General features: G+C 42.0%; 1 protein-coding gene and 2 non-coding genes across 5 annotated transcripts; all 3 read left to right on the forward strand.

The window, feature by feature from the left end:
• Positions 1 to 2,200: 2,200 nt before the first annotated feature.
• LOC105029700 (zinc finger protein 239-like) lies at positions 2,201 to 13,843 on the forward strand. 3 transcript variants are annotated; one of them, XM_029114988.2, is made up of 4 exons: positions 2,201 to 2,250; positions 2,518 to 2,830; positions 3,830 to 4,398; positions 11,590 to 13,843. In XM_029114988.2, the coding sequence occupies exons 2-4, from the start codon at positions 2,659 to 2,661 to the stop codon at positions 12,403 to 12,405; spliced, it is 1,557 nt and encodes a 518-aa protein (XP_028970821.1). In that variant the 5' UTR covers positions 2,201 to 2,250; positions 2,518 to 2,658; the 3' UTR covers positions 12,406 to 13,843. The 3 variants fall into 3 exon arrangements, with proteins under 3 accessions (XP_028970821.1, XP_028970822.2, XP_034144431.1); XM_029114989.2 differs by lacking the exons at positions 2,201 to 2,250; positions 2,518 to 2,830; positions 3,830 to 4,398 and adding an exon at positions 9,381 to 9,843 and having other exon boundaries at positions 11,027 to 13,843; XM_034288540.1 differs by lacking the exons at positions 2,201 to 2,250; positions 2,518 to 2,830; positions 3,830 to 4,398 and adding an exon at positions 10,376 to 10,555 and having other exon boundaries at positions 11,027 to 13,843.
• A 4,023-nt stretch (positions 13,844 to 17,866) lies between these two features.
• On the forward strand, positions 17,867 to 18,057 carry LOC114829647. The gene has a single exon (XR_003777527.1). It is a non-coding gene; the product is annotated as a U2 spliceosomal RNA (small nuclear RNA).
• Positions 18,058 to 18,387: 330 nt separating this feature from the next.
• On the forward strand, positions 18,388 to 18,506 carry LOC114829644. Its single transcript, XR_003777524.1, has one exon. It is a non-coding gene; the product is annotated as a 5S ribosomal RNA (ribosomal RNA).
• Positions 18,507 to 21,708: the final 3,202 nt, after the last annotated feature.

Consider the following 21,708-nt stretch of genomic DNA (forward strand, 5'->3'; position numbering starts at 1 on the left):
TAATAAAAGGACGGCGTACAAAAAGGTTTGTCTAAAGTCGAGTTTGGGGTTAGCATGACTAGTAAATTATTAACATTTTAAAACCCCAGTTTCAAAGAATGCAACAATTGCAGTGAATCTAATAAGTTTTGGGGACGTTTTGCAGACCAACTTAATTTCTATATCTTAATTTTGCGTGGGGGGGGGGGGGTGCAGAATGTAGAAGTTGTTCTCATCTCACTACTTCCTCTTCTACTTTTTCACTCTCTCCTCCACGGCTCTCCCTTTCTCACTATCTTTTTCGCTTTGTCTTCTCTTTATTACGCACGTGTGTGTGTGTGTGTGTGTGTGTCAGATCTCTGAAATGACCCAATACACACTCCTAGACAGGAACCCTGACCCTCAGCGAATTGGTAATACCACTACATTCTGAAAGATATACATTATCTACATTTTTCAATTATAACTTTATAGTCATTACATTTAATTACAAAATACATTTTCTTTGTCTCACAAATGAATTAATTATTATTAAAAAATTTATGTTTTCCCTTTTTTATCACAACATGCACACTCGAAAAATATGTTGGGAGTGGGCTTGTCCGTCACTTCAATAATGTACCTAAAATTCCTGAAAAACGTTATTCCCTCCAACGTATTCCTAAACATGAATTCCATCAAATCCAGTCCGTGTTTTAGGGACCTTGTATGACTTTATGCTTGTTTACCGTCGTGTGTACACAGCACACCGTCCACTTCCTTTAACATTATGCTGGCAGCACTAACGAACTATTGTTCTAAATAAAAGCCATAATTGAAATGCATGGCAATGCGTTGAATTGTAGTTGTTTCTTTCAAGCAAATACAGAGTAATATTGACGCGTTAAACATTGTTTACTAGATTGCCTAATAACAGAAAAACTAGATTATATGAATAATTGCATTTGAGAAATACTAGCGTGTACAGAATCCACATAGTGTTATTTCATGTAATTAACACACCCACTCCATCAGCTCCAGTGCAACACACTGTGTGACTTTGGTGTTAATGAGGTGGTCACAGGAAGGAGTAGTCACAGAATGACCTAAAGCTGTAGGGAGTTGAAAGTGTCTATCGTGATACCGTTTACCAGGATTCACAGTACTAATAAAAATCATAGCAAGCGAGCAAGTTTATTTATATAGCACAATTCACACATAGAAGCACATTCAATGTGCTTTACAATGAAGAAAAATATATAAAAATGCAATAGAACACAAACAGTCAGATGGTTACCATTCTCTGAACACCCACCAGGGGGACTCTCCACCCCGGTATTTCAAGCCTTGCACTCCAGCACTCGTTATTTATATAATTATTGATGCTATTCATCAATAATGCTGTCAAACCACCAAAGTCGACACATCAATTGTATTGGGGTGGTCACGGAGATGCGGATCTCTTGGGGGAGGGAGTTCCAGAGCCTGGGAGCCGCCCTGGAGAAGTATTGGGGTGGTCACGGAGGTGCAGAGCCCCAGAAGGGTAAGAATTGTAGGGAGGAGGATGGAAGGGAGGAGGGGTTCCTGAACTGAGCAGCCTTACGGCCTGAGGAAAGAAACTGTCCTGTAGCCTGTTAGTTTTGGACTGAATACTCCTGTACCTTCTGCCTGACTGCAGCTTGGTAAAAAGTCCATGGCATGGGTCCAATGGAGGCAAGGTCCACTGGAGGCAGGGTCCACTGGAGGTAAGGTCCATTGGAGGCAGGGTCCACTGGAGGTAAGGTCCACTAGAAGCAGGGTCCACTGGAGGCAAGGTCCACTGGAGGTAAGGTCCACTGGAGGCAGGGTCCACTGGAGGCAAGGTCCACTGGAGGTAAGGTCCATTGGAGGCATTGTCCACTGGAGGTACGGTCCACTGGTGGCAGGATCCACTGGGGGTAAGGTCCATTAGTGGAAGGGTCCCCTGGAGGCTAGGTCCAATGGAGGCAGGGTCAATTGTAGAACAATTTTCAAAAGGGTGTTATACCAAAACATTGGAATGACTTCGCCAATTGGTTCAGCTCCAGCTGCATTGATGATTAGCGTGGAGCACACCCAGAGGGCAATGGGGCAATTTCTACATGCACTGCAGGATAAAGAAAGGGACGTGTGAGGCAGCAACACAGCAACAGGCAGTTTGAACCAGCACTCCAGATATTCTTGTAGTTAATGTTCCCCGCATTACAGTCACGAGAAACCCTATAACCCTACCTCACGTCATTGAACTCACAGCGGTTGACAAAAGAGATTTAGGTGAGTAATCATCAGGGAACACGCCAACACAAGACATACTGGGTGAGGGTTATGTGGGGATACATAGATTATACACACTCCAGGGAGTATTTCCCTAATGCCATGTTCTACTTCACATAGCCTAGTTTTTCAGGCTATTTGCATAGGCCTTGTTGTATTTATTGTATTGCAATACAATTACATAAAATGCCTTTGTCTACAATTTACTATCTTTAGAACAAATTATACACATTGACATATTGACATTGGGTCCTTTTATTTTGAAAGTGTCCTCATTACTAACGATGTGACGTCATCGTCAGTGCTGCTGGCAGCAGAATACTACTACGGAAGAGGAAGTATTTTCTACCATCTTTGCCCCTACTTCACACAAAAGCTAGCTAGCCACTCAACTTATATCGACTGAAAATGGAGAAAATGCCATTGTTGAGGGGTTTTATCAACGATAGATTAATCGCTGCAGCAGAGGAGATATTTGGAGTTGTTGAAAAAACGATAGTAGAGAACCATGAGGAAGTTCTCCGTCTACAGAGGCTGCTAGACGTTTTTCTTCAACCTGTGATAAAGCTACAAAAAACAGGTTTCGTCATATTTACCTTTTATCGTGAAACAAATGTTATTTATTGAACATGAAATTAATGCTAGACGTGTTGTTCTATTTGGACTAAGTGCAAGATTACCGATAACTTCATATCTACCGGTTCCCTGCTTAGTTTGGTCCAAGCGCTCCAGATAGGACCTCTGTGTTGTTAAAAGATTCGTCAGAAAGCCTTAAGCTATATTTTTTTCTCTAAGTGGAACAGTGGATAGTTTCGTAGTTATTGAGCTATGGTTGTATTGGTCCACTCTGTTCGTTTGAGGGTTTTTAGGCTACGTAAAATATTGACTGATCCATTGACAATGAATGATGCCCATGCACATTAATCGAAGTTGTCCGTTACAATGTCAATGCGTCGGATGTCAATTTTTTTTTTTATGGAACATCCACCAATGATTGGAATCCCCATGTTCCCTAGCAACGCTGTACAATTGAAAGGTTATATAAAAAAAATTGAAACTATGCGCATTATGAACGTACTGTTGGAGTTGCTGCTTGTCTAGATAATGTTTTAAGCTATCAACGTTGTCTTGTTGATATCCCATAAATGAAAGATGGCTACAACACCACACATTCGCGCCTTTGTCAGTGGTTTCTCTACTTATTTTAGTTTCTGATACCGCAAAACAGGCCTTGTAAAATGCGCATTTCCCTCAATTGAAGACAGTTTGACACAACTTGTGTCGACGTAGCATAGCGGTTGAAGTCTGTTAAAGACGTACACCACTTTGAAAATGTTTAGATTGTGGGACCATCTAGGGACCATCGACAGAACTAAAGATGGAAAACATTTAGTAGCTAAACCCTTTGTGTGAATTTGGAAATGTCTGGGAACAAGATTAGTTGTAGCACTTTCAACCCAAGGCTCTTGAGAGCTAGGGATGTGTAAATTTCTAACAGACTAGGGATGTGTAAATTTCTAACAGACTAGGGATGAGTCTACATGTCACCTTTGAGTTTGTTTTTTGTCCTTTCCTCCAGATCTTCAGCAGTTAACTCTCTCTGAAGAGGAGGTTCCCCCTGAGCAGCAGCAATGTGAGCAGGAGTGGAGCCCCAGTCTGGGGCAGGAGGACCAACAGTCCACACAGATTAAAGAGGAGGAACTGCAGACCAGTCAGGAGGAAGAGCAGTTTCAAGGGCCTGAGAGTTATACTGAATTCTCCACATTCTCTCCTGCCTTTGAAGAAGACCCAACTCGACCCTCTCATCTCTATGAAGCTCTGATGAATGAAAGTGGAGAGTCAGAACCTCTATCCAGTACTACAGCTGAACAGATCAAAACAGAAGCTGATGGAGAGGACTACAGAGAATCAGAACCAACCAGTGTCTCTCAGCTCCTCTCTGTGCTGAATCCTGACTGTTCTGCAGCTCACAGTGGAAGAGTTGGAGGTATGGAGGTTAGAGGACCTCCATCAGTTTTTAAACCAGATTATTCAAAGAGAACAGTGATGGTTGAAGAACAAATCTCCATTACCAATAAAACTGGTAGGAATCCCACAGGGGTTCCTCCTGAAAAATCAACCAGTCATGCTACTCCCAGTTGTTGTAAGGTTTGCGGCATGGCTTTTTATTACATGGGATCATTAATTAAACATGTGAAAACCCATACAAAGGATAAAGAACAGCTCTGCTTTGTTTGTGGATTCCGTTTACAGTCCACAGAAAGTATGAAAGATCACCTCCAAACTCATGTTGCGGACCGGTTCACTTGCCATCTTTGTAGTAAAAGGTTTGCTTGCAACAGTAAGCTAATGGAGCACATGACGATCCACACAGAGAAACCATATACCTGCCCTGACTGCGGGAAAGGATTCAACAACAGCGGTCATCTGAAGAGACATGTTATGATTCACACAGGGGAGAAGCCATATAGTTGTCCTTACTGTGTCAAAACATTCAGTCGGAGTGAACCTCTGAAAGTGCACATCAGGACACACACAGGAGAGAAACCATACAACTGCTGTGAGTGTGGCAAAGGATTCCGCACCAGTGGCGATCTGAGAAAACACATTAGGAGTCACACAGGGGAGAAGCCTTATCGCTGTGGCGATTGTGGCAAAGGATTCAGTAAGAAGGAAAACCTAAAGGTCCATCAGAGGACTCACACAGGGGAGAGACCATATCGCTGCAGCGACTGTGGTAAAGAATACATCACCTGCAGGCAGCTGAAGACTCACATGTTGGCTCATAGGAGAGAGACCAGCCATGAGGACAGAAATGGGGTCATTCATTTGGATCATTTATTAACAGAACCCACCGTGGTCACAGGAGGGCTATAGATCCCAACGACAGAGATATGTGCATTTCAATTATTGGAATAGGAAAAGACGATATAAGGTACAAGCAAGAAACAAAGGACAGTGTCAGACAGACAGGGACATGTTCAGGAGACACTGGTCACATGATCATCCCATTGAAATTCCCAAGCACCAGTCACAATCCCAGCATTAAGGTCTGGGTGTTGGTAGATGGTTTGGTGGGGCTGTGCACTGCTGTCTGTTGTAGTAGGATCCAGTACATTTTCAGTTATTTGGTGGAATTAACTAAGGATTCCAGGTAGGTCTTTTTCGCTGGAGATTTAAGATACTTTCTTGCATCTGTAAGATGCCTGTTTCAGGTCCTCTGACCAACCTGTGTTTGAATGCAATCCGTTTGATTGTTCCCATCTCCTCCCTTGGAATAGTCTCTGAGATTAAATATTGTGTGTGTGAGTGTGTATATATGTATGTATGTAGGGAGGGAGAGGGAGATGTCTGAATGTGGTGGTTAGAGACTCCACAGGTTTTTCATGTAGGTTTAACAGGTCCTTCTCGAACCCGGGTTCTCAGGATGGGAGTCGAGGCTGTAGCAAGGACGGTAAAACCCATGGGCCCTAGCATCTGTCGCTGGAACGCCTCTTAAGGCGTCAGGGAGTGAGATTTTCACTCGCTGGCCTCAGGTACTTAAGTATTCACAAATTCACTGGAGTTAGAAGTAGCAGCGCGTCGCTGAACCGGTCCAAGTACTGATCCAGCTTACACTTACCCGTAGAAATGTGTGATTGTACCGACCAAAGTAGAATCCTCCCAGAGCCCTGAAACAAGGCAACTAGTGTATTTATGCAACATATTGTCATTTCTAAATGGTGACATCCGTATGTACCCAAATAAAAGCTGAGTATCTTAATGTTCACCTCATATTAATTGTTTGATTTTAAATCTACACTTTCAGGGTATGAAGAAGGAAAAAATATAGTTTCTAGACCTATCAAGGCCGAACAATACCTAAGCAAAGTTGACCCCCCCACCCAACGCAAAACGTTGGAAAAATAGTTTATTTTGTGCTGCTATAATTTTTTTTAGATATTCAATATTTTATCGGTCATTCTGACATCACCAGCACCCCAACATGCTCCAGGTTCACTCAAAATATGCTCAATCATTTGTGCTGGTGTGTGCTGTTAAACCTTCTGTTTGTGCTGCTATGATTTTTTTGATAAATAATATTTTATAGGTCATTCTGAGATCAATCAGCCCCCCAACATGCTACAAATTCCCCCCCAAATATTCTTGTTTGTTGGTGCTTCGTTTGTGCAGTTAAAAGTTTGTTTGTGCTGTTTGGGTGTTTTAAATATTAGACATTTAATTATAGGTGATGACATCACCAGCCCCCCAACCTGCTCCAAACTGACAGCTAAATTAAGCTTGAAAGTTAGCCTGCGGGGGAACAGGCTAGTTCAGCGGAACAAGTTACCTTGGTCACTGATCAGGACTCCTTTAAGCCACAGTAATGGAACAGAACTTTCACTTAAATTAGCCTGACTTATTGAAATAAGCCTGGAGTTTCCTTTATCTGCTTTGATGGAATACCCCCCTGGTCCCAAAACATATGAAGGGCGTTGTAAATCTTGTTAACTGAGCACACGATTGGCTTGTCCCTCCTGATAACCAGTTTGTACATTAATCCAGAAGCCTATACCACGAAGCCAGTTCAACATGCCCAGGATTTATTTCCGTTAGTTGACTTCACTAATTCTAAATAAATAAAAGGGCCGGTGTTTGCTCCATATGACCAATCGCAAACATGGACTACCAAAGTCTACCAGAGCCGCAAAATTCATTCAAGAGGTGCAAACGATCATCTTAGAGAAATATGAAGAATAGATATACAACTCTGGTAGAAATTAAGAGACCATTGCACCTTTTTATTTTCTTTCTTTCCAGAAAAGTCGAAACAGCGAGTTCAAGGTGTTGAATTGACCTCCATATTCCCCAGATCTCAGTCCAATCAAGCATCTGTGGGATGTGTTGGACAAACAATTCCAATCCATGGAGGAACCACCTCGCAGTTTACAGGACTTAAAAGGATCTGCTGCTAACGTCTTGGTACCAGATACCACAGCACACCTTCAGAGGTCTAGTGGAGTCCATGCCTCGACGGGTCAGGGCTGTTTTGATGGCAGAAGGGGGACCCACACAATATTAGGCAGGTGGTCATAATGTCATGGCGGATCGGTGTATATGCTAAAACTGACAATTACTTTTAATTATCCAGCCTACTGGTTTTTCTGAAAACCCTTGGTTTCCATGTAGGCAATGTACCAGTATGACCAAACATTGACTATCCTTATTTTTCCTTTATCTGAACGTTGATTCTGTGGAATGACTTGCAGTTAACAAAATCGCCTTCACTCTCATCCAGCAAAGCTGTTATCGGAATATGCGTGAAATCTATGGCACCGATCGCTCTGGGGAACCCTATGAAAGGAGTACGCTGCATTTAACATACAACAGTACACGTCATAGGGTTTACATTTTTCATAGATGCCGTAGGCCTGGTCTATGTACGTTGTCTACCTGCTATTTCATAAAAGCCCTGTTTAATAGATTGCCTGGGCAAGTGGTCTGGGAACACAACAGATGTACCAAGTAGAGCAAGACCCACCTTGTTAGAGCAAGACCCACCTTGTTAGAGCAAGACCCACCTTGTTAGAGCAAGACCCACCTTGTTAGAGCAAGACCCACCTTGTTAGAGCAAGACCCACCTTGTTAGAGCAAGACCCACCTTGTTAGAGCAAGACCCACCTTGTTAGAGCAAGACCCACCTTGCGAATTGCGGGGCAGTCCTTGTTTTTGCTTACAGGTGCTGGTCATAAAATTAGAATGTCATCAAAAAGTTGATTTATTTCAGTAATTCCATTCAAAAAGTGAAACTTGTATATTATATTCATTCATTACACACACTGATATATTTCAAATGTTTATTTGTGATGGTTTTAACTGACAACTAATGAAAATCCCAAATTCAGTATCTCTGAAAATTGTAACATTACTGAAGACCAATACAAAAAAAGGATTTTTAGAAATGTTGGCCAACTGAAAAGTACGAACATGAAAAGTATGAGCATGTACAGCACTCAATACTTCGTTGGGGCTCCTTTTGCCTGAATTACTGAAGCAACGCGGCGTGGCATGGAGTCGATCAGTCTGTGGCACTGCTCAGGTGTTATGAGAAATTTTGGGTTTTCATTAGTTGTCAGTTATAATCATCAAAATTAAAAGAAATAAACACTTGAAATATATCAGTCTGTGTGGAATGAATGTATAAATTATACAAGTTTCACTTTTTGAATGGAAATACTGAAATAAATCAACTTTTTGATGATATTCAAATGTTATGACCAGCACCTGCATGTTCTCCGCATTACCCACTGCACACAAAACTACCTGTAGCAAAAAAAAAGTTATGCTATGAATAGTCTTGTGGAACTGTGAGCGCATGACTTCAGTGTCGCACTGCCAACATACGGCTCAAGAATCAGACAAAGAAACGTCATTCCATCCGCTGATAATCTATATCTTTCATAAAGATCCTCATCAGATTATGTCTACGGGTTTTTGTCGGTAACTGAATATTCTTGCTTTTCTACGAGACCCTCTCACTCGCGCACTGATCTCCACAGGACCTTCGAAGAATGGTGACGCCATTTTCAAACGAGAATTGATGAGTTGGTATAAGGTGCATTTATGCGTTTTAATCTGTCATCTCGAATATAAACTGCTCCAGAGCAGGTTAGGTAGCCTATGCAGCACAAATTACCATGGCGATGTAACCCGGTAACAAGTGAACCACCGTCGTGACACTGACCCAGGTGTTTAACCAGAAGTTAGCTTGCGAACCCCAAATCCTGTTTCGTAGTATAGGACTCAGGTCTTCTGCTAGATTAAGCCAATGTAGTTGGAATCTCACCCAATTGACTAGATTCCTGAAAAGACGCTAATGGCAAGCAGTTATTCAGTATAAATGGGGAAAGTTAGAAGATGGGAGGACGTCTTCACCTAGTACGGGACAAGCAGGGTAAATGAATTCTTCCATCTAATAGGAAAAAGTCAACAGGAATGTTGAATGTGTTAAACAGTGTGGATGGGATGAGACAGGGATTACGAATATGCAGTAAATAAATGTGGACAAACGTTATAACTGACCGTATCTAATATATGACATGGCACCCCAAACCATCACTGACTGTGGATACTTTACACTGGACTTCAAGAAACGTGGATTCTGTGCCTCTCCTCTCTTCCTCCAGACTCTGGGACCTATAACTGTACAACTATAACTGACCGTAAATGAACCGTATCTAATATCATTTTTTTGTCTCAAGCGAAATACCTGGCGGGTACGTTTTATTTCTCAGCCTTACATTCCAGGACAGTAGATGGCGTCAACGCACCAATAATAACATTTGATGGCCACCGCTCTCAAAAATCTTCAGGAAGTGGAAAAAGCAAAAGAAGAAAAGCAAGACGCTAGCATGCTATAAATCCACCCATAACATAAAAAAATGACTAACATGCAGTTGTTGAGGGTTTTTATAACTGAGAAGTTAACGGCAGCTGCAGAGGAGATATTTTGTGTGGTTGAAAAAACAATTGCAGAAAACCAGGAGCAAGTTTTCCGTTTACAAAGGCTGATGGAGGTTGTTCTGCAACCTCATATAACGCTACACAGAGCAGGTTAGAATAATAATTATTTATTACACCTTAATGTTTGTCTACACTGCCATAGTCTAGCATCGCATTTTGCATTGGTTTTCAGATCCACTTATTTTTCCTAAATAGCTTTTTTGTGCATCAGTTAAAACTAAAGGACATTCTTCTGCGATGCTTCCCACTCTTGAGCGTTACCGTTATATAGATAAGTTGACATTGATATGTACCCAGTCTTCTGTTTCCTTCCATCTACCGGCAACATCGCAGCTTTGTGCCAAAGCTTAACGCTTTGCAGGTAGTTTGTGTACACTTAGTGTGAACATGCATGCATGCGTTGTACAGCCTCAAATGACGTCACTGACAACCGTTAGAGTAAGTGGAAAATGTCATTTAAAAAAATAAACATTCCAACTTTTGTGTTTCTAAAGAGGACCATAAAGTTAACACTTTTGTGGGATAGTGGAACCTTTGTTTTGTGCTGGTGTTTCCAGTGGGGACAGGAAAGGGTGACACACTACATAGTGGATAAAACCTCTGCCTAAATAGTGGGCAAACTCTTTGTCTCTCGCCATGAGGATGCTGACTGTTGCTGGTAGGGTGAGCTTAGAGTTTGAGTGCAGACAGGGAATGTGCAGCCCCACTGTTGTTCAGCGTTGGACTACGGTTGTTGAGAGTGCCGCTAGTACACGAGGCGGGAGACAAGCTTTTCCTAAAGTAACGGGTGGGAGCCACTGCTGTAAGAATTAGAGCATTTCCATACATTAGACACTTTCAATTAACTTGATGTTATACAGCTGAGTCAGTTGATGTACTGTAGGTTGCTCTCTGAGCTGAAAGCACTGTTGCATCGATTGTCTTTTAGGGCAGTGTGGATGTACATGCACTTTCTAAACTGTATATACTACACATAGAGCTAGAGAACACTATTTTACTGTAAATCATTCTTTTGTATATCCAGTGTGTTCCTCTCTGTCCTGTTATTGTAATTTTAACAACCAGTAACTATCGTCCAGCTTTTGGATATTACTGCCTGCGTGTATTATCTGCGAGGCTTAGGCCCTGCATACACACTATGTAACTAGCTGGACAGGTGCTTCACTGTTCTCCCATCATGTAGATTTGCTTGCTAACAGGCTGGGGATGAGTCTAGCTGACTGGGGATGAGTTTACATGTGAGCTTTGACTTATTTTTTGCCCTTTCCTCCAGATCTCCAGCAGCTTACTCTGTCTGAAACAGAGGTCCCCCCTGAACAGCGGCCCTTTGAGCCAGTATGGATCCCGGGTCTGGGTCAGGAGGACCCAGAGTCCACACAGATTAAAGAGGAGGAACTGAAAACCAGTCTGGAGGATGAGCAGCTTCAAGGGCCTGAGATTGACTCCATATACACTCCTACTTGTGTGAGAAGTGTCTATGAAGATGACTCAACAGAAGTACCAATGGATGGAAGTGGAGTTTCAGAAACTCTATCCGGTACTACAACTGAACAGATCAAAACAGAACCTGATGGAGAGGACTACAGACCATCAGAACCAACCAGTGTCTCTCAGCTCCTCTCTGTGCTGAATCCTGACTGTTCTGCAGCTCACAGTGGAAGAGTTGGAGGTATGGAGGTTAGAGGACCTCCATCAGTTTTTAAACCAGTCAATTCAAAGACATCAGTGATGGTTGAAGGACAAATCTCCCATATCAATAAAAACCACAGGAAATCCACAGGGTTTCCTCCCGAACAATCGCCCATTGAAAGTCATGCTACTCCCAGTTATTGTAAGGTTTGCGGCATGGCTTTTTATTACATGGGATCATTAATTAAACATGTGAAAACCCATACAAAGGAAAAAAAACTACTCTGTGGTGTTTGTGGAATCTTCTTTCAGTCCACAGAAAGTATGAAAGATCACCTCCAAACTCACATTGTGGACAGGTTCACTTGTCCTCTCTGTAGTAAAAGGTTCGCCTGCAACAGTCGGCTGATGGAGCACATGACGATCCACACAGAGGAGAAATTATATCACTGCCCAGACTGTGACAAAGGATTCAACAAAATCAGCTATCTGAAAAAACACACTAGAATTCACACAGGGGAGAAGCGATATCACTGCCCAGATTGTGACAAAGGATTCAACAACAGCAGCTATCTGAAAAAACACATAAGAATTCACACAGGGGAGAAGCCTTATTGTTGTAATAATTGTGGCAAAACGTTCAGTCGGAGTGAACCTCTGAAAGTTCACATGAGAACGCACACTGGAGAGAAACCATACCAATGTGGTGACTGCGATAAAGGATTCTGCTCCAGCGGCGATCTGAGGAAACACATTCGGAGTCACACAGGGGAGAAGCCGTATCGCTGTGGCGATTGTGGCAAAGGATTCAGTCTGAATCAAAACCTAAAAGTCCATCAGAGGACTCACACAGGAGAGAGACCATATCGCTGCGGCGACTGTGGTAAAGAATACATCACCTGCAGGCAGCTGAAGACTCACGTGTTGGCTCACAGGAGAGATACCAAACTTGAGGACAGAAATGGGGTCATTCATTTGGATCATTTATTAACAGAACCCCCCATGGTCACAGGGGGGCTATAGATCCCAACGACAGAGATATGTGCATTTCAGTTATTGGAATGAGAACACATAAGATGTCATAATAACAAAACATTAAAGAAACAACCTCAAACCCGCACATTAGAATTTCCTGGTGGAATCAGTGTCATCTTCCTCTGTATTCATCTGTTTATAGAATTCCACCAGTTTTTAACAAATATTTCAGGATTTTTTTCTGGATCAAAAATGGGCTTATGTGGTAGGTGTGGTCAATGGTGTTCCAGGAGGCGTGGTCAGTGGTGTGCCAGGAGGCATGGCCAGGGGAGTGGCAATGAGCAACGTATTCCAATATGGAATGGATTGATCATGTGATAATTATTATAAATGTTAAGCTGAAACAACAATTATTTGTAGATAAGGTGAAAACGTATTAACTAAATTGTGTTGTTCTTTTCAATAGTGGAGAGAGCGCATGTTTTTGTTCCACATGCATTTCTCCACTAGGCTAACATCAGTGAAAAACAGCAGGCAATTAAATAATTTGGACAGTTCAGAAGTAACCGATTTGAAAATGCATTTCACACACTAACATAATGCTTGCCTGCTGTTTTTGCCTTTATTTTGGTTAATGTTTCACACTTGAGTAGGTCTGCTGAGGAGGTCAGATGTTTGGCTGATACATGCCTTCCTTACGGATGTTCTTGTCCTCCACGCTCTTTAGTACCACATCAAGTTTGTTATATTTCAAATCACCTTCACATTCTTCCCTAATATCCAAAATGTATACACACAATCTACAACGTTGATTCTGTTTTTCATAATCAGTTTCTGGAATAACTAAGAAAACCGAACTGCTGCAACCCTGAGCCTACCATCTCCATCCTCAACTGTCTCTCGATCGATGCCTTGGAGAGCAGAAACAGTCCTGCTTCCATCACGTAGAGCAACTTTAGACCAGTTATCTAGCTGAATTCTGAATATTTTATTTGAAGTAAGAAAGCACAAGATTTGTCAACTCATGCTTTTTGTTAAGAATAACATAACAGTATCAAAAGCACCAGCGTTCAAATTACTTTGGATTTACAGAGATCCTCCAGTTTCTTCTGTAAAATGTATCTCATAAAAGCTCTGTAAAATTAATCTCTACAATAATTTAGGATGAAAGTCCTGGAGTCGTATCAAAAAACATTTTATCTTACCACTAGGACTCCTAAACAGCACTAAAGTTCCTAGCTAAGAGTTTCGTCTTAAAACTTTTATTCACAAAGCTGCTAAGACCAACTTAGTAAGGAAAGGGGAGAAGTCTTAAGCTAAGAGAAAGGGCGGGGTTTAACCGATAGATATGGAGGATGTCTTGTACAACGAACATGTCTACTTACTATGCCCACAGTGATTGGCTGATAGGGGAGGGGTCTCTGTCAGGGAATTCATAGCAATACTTTAGAAGGATGTATCATGTTGCCATATTGAAATAAAGATATTCAAATAAAAAATGTAGGCTAAGTGTCACTGATTTAAACATGAAACCAAGAATGATGTACTGACTAGTCCAAATATTTTCAGCCAATTGTCAGCCTCTTTCATGTCTGGCAGTGTCATCTATAGCACTAACTACACCGGGTGGTCTCTTAATTTTTACCAGAGCTGTATATAGGTAGTTTGTCTGCGCTGTATAGCTGCATTCTTCCTGTGGCCAAGTAGCGTAGTTGTCACAACCTTGATCTCTGGTGTAATTGGATTGTTTCTGTTTGTTGGTGAAGTGACATTATCTCTGACTAGCTCTACTATGATCATAATACCCTTGTGATTAAGGCGATACCTTGTTAAAAGCTCCGTATCAATTAACGTTTCTAAAACGTTGACCTGATAACGAGGCGGATTTTCGGTAGCAGCCCTTTTAGGATTGTTTGTGACCTGGTCTTAAGTGACTTAGGTGTCCTCTTGACTACTCCTAACATTTCCCAGATGTAGGAGCTGGTTTTAGAGCTAAAACTCATTGTGAAATACTCTATTTTGGAGTCCTAAAGTTAGGACTGAAACGGTCATTTCATTTTTAAGAGCTACTCCTAAATCAGCAAGTTAGGTGCTACTTTTAGCCTTAAGATGTTTAGTGAATACGGCCCCTGATTCTTAACAATGTGTTCTCCCACCATTCAATTACAGTAAAATGAAACAATTTAATTGATATACAACCCTGAAATAAGAAACTGAAACTTTCCTTTAAGGTTTTGTTCTGTAATATGTCATTGTTTATCTTCCAATATCCTTCCGCAAATTCATTTGCATTTAAATATATTGCTACAGAAAGGCTGTTGTGATAAGAATAAAATACTTGAATGACACATGCAGAAGACACTTGAGGCCACGAGAGAAAAAAATCAATCTATGCGGCTTCTTGTGCCTGCTTAACATAGATTCCTGTCAGGATCGAAAAAAGACGCGGGAAGAGAGAGTTCAGTTCAACGTTTATTTATCAAATGTACCGAATAACCCAGCGTCAACCTGCACGATGAAATTCTTGTGACATGGCAGACATCTACATAGTAAGAATTAAGCAAAAATATAACAATAATATACACTGAACAAAATTATCAACGCAAAACTTTTGTTTTTGCCCCCCATTTATCATGAGCTGAACTCAACGATCTAAGACTTTCTCTATGTACACAAAAGGCCTATTTCTCTGAAATATTGTTCACAAATGTCTAAGTCTGTGATAGTGAGCACTTCTCCTTTGCAGAGATAATCCATTCACCTCACAGGTGTAGCATATCAAGATGCTGATTAGACAGCATGATTATTGCACAGGTGTGCCTTAGGCTGGCCACAATAAAAGGCCACTCTAAAATGTGCAATGATGTCGGTTGACGACGAACTGCAATCCCTGCGGGACCACGCAGTAATGCAGCCTGAGAGGATGCTTTCAATGGTGCACAAGTTGGTGAGAGCTGTTACAGACATGCCAAACTTCTTGAGTCTCCTCAGGAAGTATGGATGTTTTGTGGCAGTTTTCACTGCTGAGTTCACTTGCCTGGACCAAGTGAGGTTATCATTGGTGAACACTGAGAAACCTGAAGTTGGAGACACTCTCCAGTTCAACTCCATCAATGTGTATGGGGGCATGACCCCCCCCCCCCCCCCCCCCCCCCGCTGCTTCCTGAAGTCCACGATCATCTCCTTCGTCTTGCAGACAGTGAGAGAGAGGTTGTTGTCCTGGCACATCATTGTTGATGAGACCCAGGATAGTTGTATTGCCTGTGAATTTAAGATGGTGTTGGAGCTGTGTGGCCACGTAGTCGTGCATGAACAGGGAGTACAGGAGGGAACTGAGTACACAGCCCTGGGGGGCTCCAGTGCTCAGGGTCAGTGCAGAGGGGTTGAGGTTGCCCATTTTCACCACCTGGGGTCGGCCCGGAACAAAGTCCAGAATCCAATTGCAGAGGGAGTTGTTGAGTCCCAGGGTCCTGAGCTTAAGAACAAGCTTGGTGGGCACAATAGTGTTGAATGCTGAGCTTTAGTACACGAACACTATCCTCACATATGTGTTTCCTTTTTCCAGGTGGGAGAAGACTGTGTCAACATGGCAATGGCATTGTCTGTAGATCTGTTGGGGCGGTATGCAATTGAAAGGGATCCAAAGTGTCAGGAAGGGTGGAGCAGATGTGAGTTCTGACCAGTCGCAAAGCACTTCATGATGGTGGAGGTCAGTGCTACAGGCAGTTGTAGTTCAGGCAGGTGATGGAAGGTTTCTTTGATACAGGGATGATGGCCATTTGGTTGGCTTACATATCATTATTTGTCAGTCAGTGTTGTATTCAGTACTGTCGAGAAGGTTAACAGTTTTTAAACAGAAGAATTGCATTGATGAAGGGATTCATGTTTTTTACTCTTTGCTGTTTTTTTTATACAGCATTATGATTAAACCCTTTTCTGTAAAAATGACACCAACAGCCAATCAGAGTGATACCCTAACATCAACAGCCAATCAGGGTGAAACCCTAAACACCAGTGCCAACATAACTTTGTTAAAGGTGCACTAGATAGAATTTATTCAGTTAAAAAAAAAGTCAAGTGCCGGTGGAATGTAATTTTTTCATTTCTGGAGCATGCCGCTACTTCCCAGCCAGTCGCTTCTGCAAGGTTTGCTTTCCTCCTTGGCCTCTTTTACCTGGATGATATTATACATAGCATAACTATGCCGTAAGAGGCGAAGTTTGCTTACTGTAAGAAACTTTAATGGCAGCTAGAGACCAGGACAACAAACTGTCAGTTCCTCCCTTGTCTACTACAGCATACACTACAAAAATAACCAGGCGAAAAAAGGCTTAGACCAACTCTTTGTAGCTAGCTACCAGAAACCCTAAGCTAACATTAGCAAGGCTAAGAAGAACATCGTCGAACTCTGAGTTAGTGCTTTTTTGGAACAGGTAATTCCATTTTTCATATTTTTATTCAGAACGTGATTCTCTGTCGGGCAATGGTGCAGAATCGCTTTCTGACGGATGAGTAATTGCAAAATGCTGTAATTGGGTTTTTTTTACTGAAATAATCCTACATAGTGCAACATAAAATATTCAAATTGAACCAATAAATGTGTCTAACTACAGTACTGTAGCTATCTGGCTAAAACATTGCCACCATGCAACCAAAACTAGGAGTTCAGAAATGGAAGGACAAATCTAAAAGAGAACGTCTAAATATGTGTAGCAGTTCAGTAATGGCTGATTGGGACGAGTAGGTTATGAATTGAAAACATATGACATAATTACCTGTGTTGAAAACAAAGAGATTTGAATGTGGCCTAGTTATGAATTAAAGCATTAAACAATAAAATGTTTATGACTTGTTTTTTGGACAGTCATTTAATTACTATTAATAAATGTTTTGGCCCGTGGTTTGGGTCCTATGTAAAATTCTGTCCCAGGCCCTGTCATTCCTGTCGGCGTCCCTGCCCACATACTTGGTGTGGATATATTGAAGTCAGTTTCCACTTTCAGTGTATTTTGAAAGGATCTCTGCAGGCAACTCACAGCAAATGGAACTCAGGCGTCACCTGGTGGCCATGTGAATTACTTCAGCTCCTTTGTGCTTCCATTTTTATTCAATGGGGGATAACATATTTCTTGAAATATAATGATCGTCGCTATACTTTACAGAAATCTGACGTTGGTTTCCCGTCACCAATTGCCTAACTAATTATTCCAGACAAAGCCGTTGAATCCAATACCTATTTTTCCGATTGAATCCAGTAACTCTTCTCCGATTGGACGGCGGATGGCCTCGTGATTTTACCCAGGAGGTATCGGAGTGTTAGATTCTGAGTGTTAAACGGTGTCAAAAGCAGTTTTTCCGAATGTTGGTGAATACCCGATGTTAACAGAATAGTATTTTTTAAATATTTGTTTGATATTTCAGGGAAAGTCTAAAGAGCTAGTTTTGGTGTAACCGTCATGGAGTTTGACGTGTCCGAGAATGACTCTTTCCTTCCGAACGTCTTACCGGTATCGCTTCTCGGCCTTTTGGCTAAGATCAAGTGTAGTATCTGTTCTTATCAGTTTAATATCTGATACGTCCCCTATCTGGGGACCATATATTAAATTGATTTTTGGAATAGGGAGATGGAATAGGGGCTTGCTCCGTCCACTCCACGCATCGACCTGGTATTGCAGTACCTCCAGGAACGGTGCACCCCCCTCTCTTTGTACTAAAAATAATACTTGTGTTAATTTCTGAAGATTATACCTTAGCTTGGAGGTTTCATTTTACTGTGTGTGGTGCTCTGTATGACAACAAATAAAAACATGAATTCGATTTAAAAAAATATAAAACATGATTAACAAAGGAACTGAAGTGAAACGGAGGAGTCACTAGTCTGATGTGTTCTATGTCTCAATTCGCTCATAAAATATGTTATTTCTTGTAGTTATGGGTCTCCGAATAATGTTCACCATCTGTATGCGCCTGCCTTTATTTACCCTCAACACTTTTGTAAGGTATATATAGTTTGCCCAAACGACTTCTTTCGCTTACGGCCATACCAGCCTGAATACGCCCGATCTCGTCCGATCTCGGAAGCTAAGCAGGGTCGGGCCTGGTTAGTACTTGGATGGGAGACCGCCTGGGAATACCAGGTGCTGTAAGCTTTTTCACCAGCAGGGTGTGCTCTTCTATCCTTCTATCATCAGGCAGACATTGACTTACACCAATGTTCTTTCACTTTTATCTAACCTTTTGGGATGTTTTAGCAGATGACGTTCTGACTGTTTTTACTGACTTTGAAAATCATGACAGACTAACAGACAGTATTAGAGTGGGACTCGTGTCTCTTTTCTTTACCACAACAAAACATACCTTTCGGGAAAGGGTATTGGAAGATTACTAATGACATCCTTCACGACAAAGCCTTTGAGAGGAGTTTCATTTTATTTTTCCAAGGTTGTTTATCGATGAAAGGTTTTTACACTTCGGTTATCGAATGGTGGCAGAGCGCAAAATCTAGAATTAGGTATTTCATCCTAAGTTATAGCAGCGATAAGATGCGTAAAAACTAGATGCAGACAACTCTTTTTAAAGAAAAAGCAACAACTCTTGTTTAAAAAGAAAGCACACAGCTTCATATTCATACAGCAAGAAATTTGGGTTTTTATTGTCATTATGAACCCATAAAGAGCAAGAAAATGCACTTTCAAATTAATAAGTGGGGTATTGAGTCTGTGAAGAACAGACTCAATACCTCTAAACTTTACAAACATCTGACTTTGGTTTCTTGACTACTACATTTTTTCAGTGAAGCCGCATAATTAATTTGAATCTAATAACTATCTCTTTTCTAATTGGACGGCAGATGACCACGTGATTTTCCCAAGGAATAATTTTTTAGATTCTGAGTGTTAAAACGGTGTTGAAAGCAGTTTTTTCTAATGTTGATCAATACCCGATGTTAACAGTATAGTATTTTTTAAATATTTGTTTGATATTTCAAGGAAAGTCTAAAGAGCTAGTATTGGTGTAACCGTCACGGAAATCGACATGTCAGAGAACGGCGCCTTCCTTCGTAACGTCTTACCAGTATCACTTCTCTGCCTTTTGGCTAAAATCAAGATCCACGTTAGTTAATCTCGTTTTCCCGCGCTTTCTTTCGTGGGGCGATGGCGTCAGCGGCCCCTTTCCAGTCAGCGACAGCTGGGCGTAAGAACATGTTACAATTCCAGTGGAAGAAAGCAGAGCACATGATGGAGAGATTTTTGTTTGGGAAGGATGTGCTTTTTGCTTTACTTAAATTAACCTCGGATGATGTGCATTGTCTGCAGCAGAATGGGGTGGAAAAGTTTTACGATGTGTCGTTCTACACAGTAACAAAACTGGAGGAAGTGAGAGGACTCTGTAGGACTAATGCTTCATCTCCAGCCCTCAAGGATTTCCATGTGGAGTCCATGTGCAGGCACAACCAGCGAGTGCTGACTGTACATATGTACAACCCATGGGTCTCTGACGAGACTCTGGTCCACTACCTTAGCAGGTACGTAACCATGCTGCCGGGAACCAGAAAAATAAAGGATGCACTGGGTATCTGGACCGGGAAGAGACAGTTCAGTGTACTGTTGAAGGAGGACAAAAGCAGCCACGATGGCTACCTACACCCTCCCGCGTCTTTTTCGATTGGACCTGACAGGTCACAGTTTACGCTGCAAACTGTGTGGCTCCGAGGAGCACCTTTTCCGCCATTGTCCGAAGAATACACCTTCCTATGCCAACGCAGTGAGGGGCAAGAATTTGAGCGAAGATGAACCGTTGAGGTTACGCGCTATTGACGAGGTGGTGCGCGAGCTGGAGGATGAGAGGGGAACACGAGTTGCTGAGGATAGCACAAAAGAGACGCCCCAATTGCCATCATGCGAGGTGAGTGGAGCCCTGGATGAGAGTTGGAGCGACCTGGTTGAAAAGGCTACGGGAGCCCCCTCACCCCTACTGGAGCCTGCAGCTTGGACCGTCGTGGGAGAGAGGAGAAAAGCTACGGTGAAGAGGAAGCTGAGAAGTCTCGTCTCCAGTCCTTCACAGGCAGACGTGGGGGAGCTTCCACAGGGAGACAATCGTTACTCTATTTTGGCTTTGTCGCAAACAGAGGAGAGGAGAGATGTAGATTTGCACGGTTTTGACGACACCCTCCCACCACTTTCCTCGTTCGTAGGAGGCGGTGGCCTCCCTCCCAGTGGCGTCCCTGCTACGATGCCGAGTGAGGGAGGAAAGTCTGAGGGGAGCTGCGTTTATCCAACTCCAACACCGATTTGTGAGGACAGTCCTCCCCCAAGAGTTCACCGTTTCCCGGACAGTTTGCCAAATGAGATACACTACTTGAAGTGAGTTATTTTTGGGTCATAGACAGCTGTCTGTTTCTTTCTCCTTTCCCATGTCGTCTCTTTTTAGGGTCATCCTTCACGACAAAGCCTTTGAGAGGAGCTTCATTTCTTTTTTCCAAGGTTTTTTATCGATGAAAGGTTTCTACACTTCGGCCATTGAATGGTGGGAGAGTACAAAATGTAGAATTAGGTATTACATCCAAAACTATTGTAGAGATAAGATGCGTAAAAAACACAGAGATTTTTACCAACTGCAGAAAAAATTGGAGGGTCTGTACACCCAAAGTAATTCAACTGGCGGAGTCCTAGATGTAGACAAGCTTTGTATTTTGAAGAAAAAACAACAACTCTTGTTTGAAAAGAAAGCACATGGCTACATGTTCAAAATACAGCACGAAATTTGGGATAAAGATGAAAAGTGCTCTGCTTATTTCTTCAAACAAATCAAATCACGAGACAGAGGCAGGACTATTTCTGCACTCTGTGGTGTTGACGGGGACACAGTTGGGGGAGAAGGAATGCTTGAGGTTGCAACATATCACTTTTCTCAGCTTTTCCAGAAAAAGGTAATTGATTATGAAAAAGGAAGCACCTTTTTGGATTGTGTGGAATCTAGAATACCTTTAGACATCAGGGAGGATTTGGATGAGGACTTGAAAGAAGCAGAGCTTTTTTCTGCCTTAAAGACCATGAAGGATAACAAGGTCCAGGAGTGGACGGGCTCTCCAAATAATTTTATATATTCTTCTGGGAACAAATTGGAGAGCATTAGCTAGAAGTCTTTAGAGCCATTTTCATTTCCAAGTGCCTGGGGGGGTCGATGTCAGAGGGGGTCATCTCCTTACTCTATAAAAAAGGTGATCCAAAGTTATTAACTAACTGGAGGCCCCTGACAATGCTAACTGTAGATTATAAAATCTTAGCTAAAGTCCTAACTAACCGTCTGTCTTCCGCCATGCCCTACATTGTTGGTTTAGACCAAACATGT

The sequence above is a fragment of the Esox lucius genome, chromosome 19, assembly GCF_011004845.1.
Source record: "Esox lucius isolate fEsoLuc1 chromosome 19, fEsoLuc1.pri, whole genome shotgun sequence".
NCBI classification, from domain to species: domain Eukaryota; kingdom Metazoa; phylum Chordata; class Actinopteri; order Esociformes; family Esocidae; genus Esox; species Esox lucius.

Coding starts and splice junctions, on each gene's coding strand:
- LOC105029700 (XM_029114988.2), top strand. CDS start 2,659: ATGGAGAAAATGCCATTGTTGAGGGGTTTTATCAACGATAGATTAATC. Junction 2,831..3,829: donor GATAAAGCTACAAAAAACAG/GTTTCGTCATAT, acceptor CCTTTCCTCCAG/ATCTTCAGCAGTTAACTCTC. Junction 4,399..11,589: donor CTACTCCCAGTTGTTGTAAG/GTTTGCGGCATG, acceptor AGTTATTGTAAG/GTTTGCGGCATGGCTTTTTA.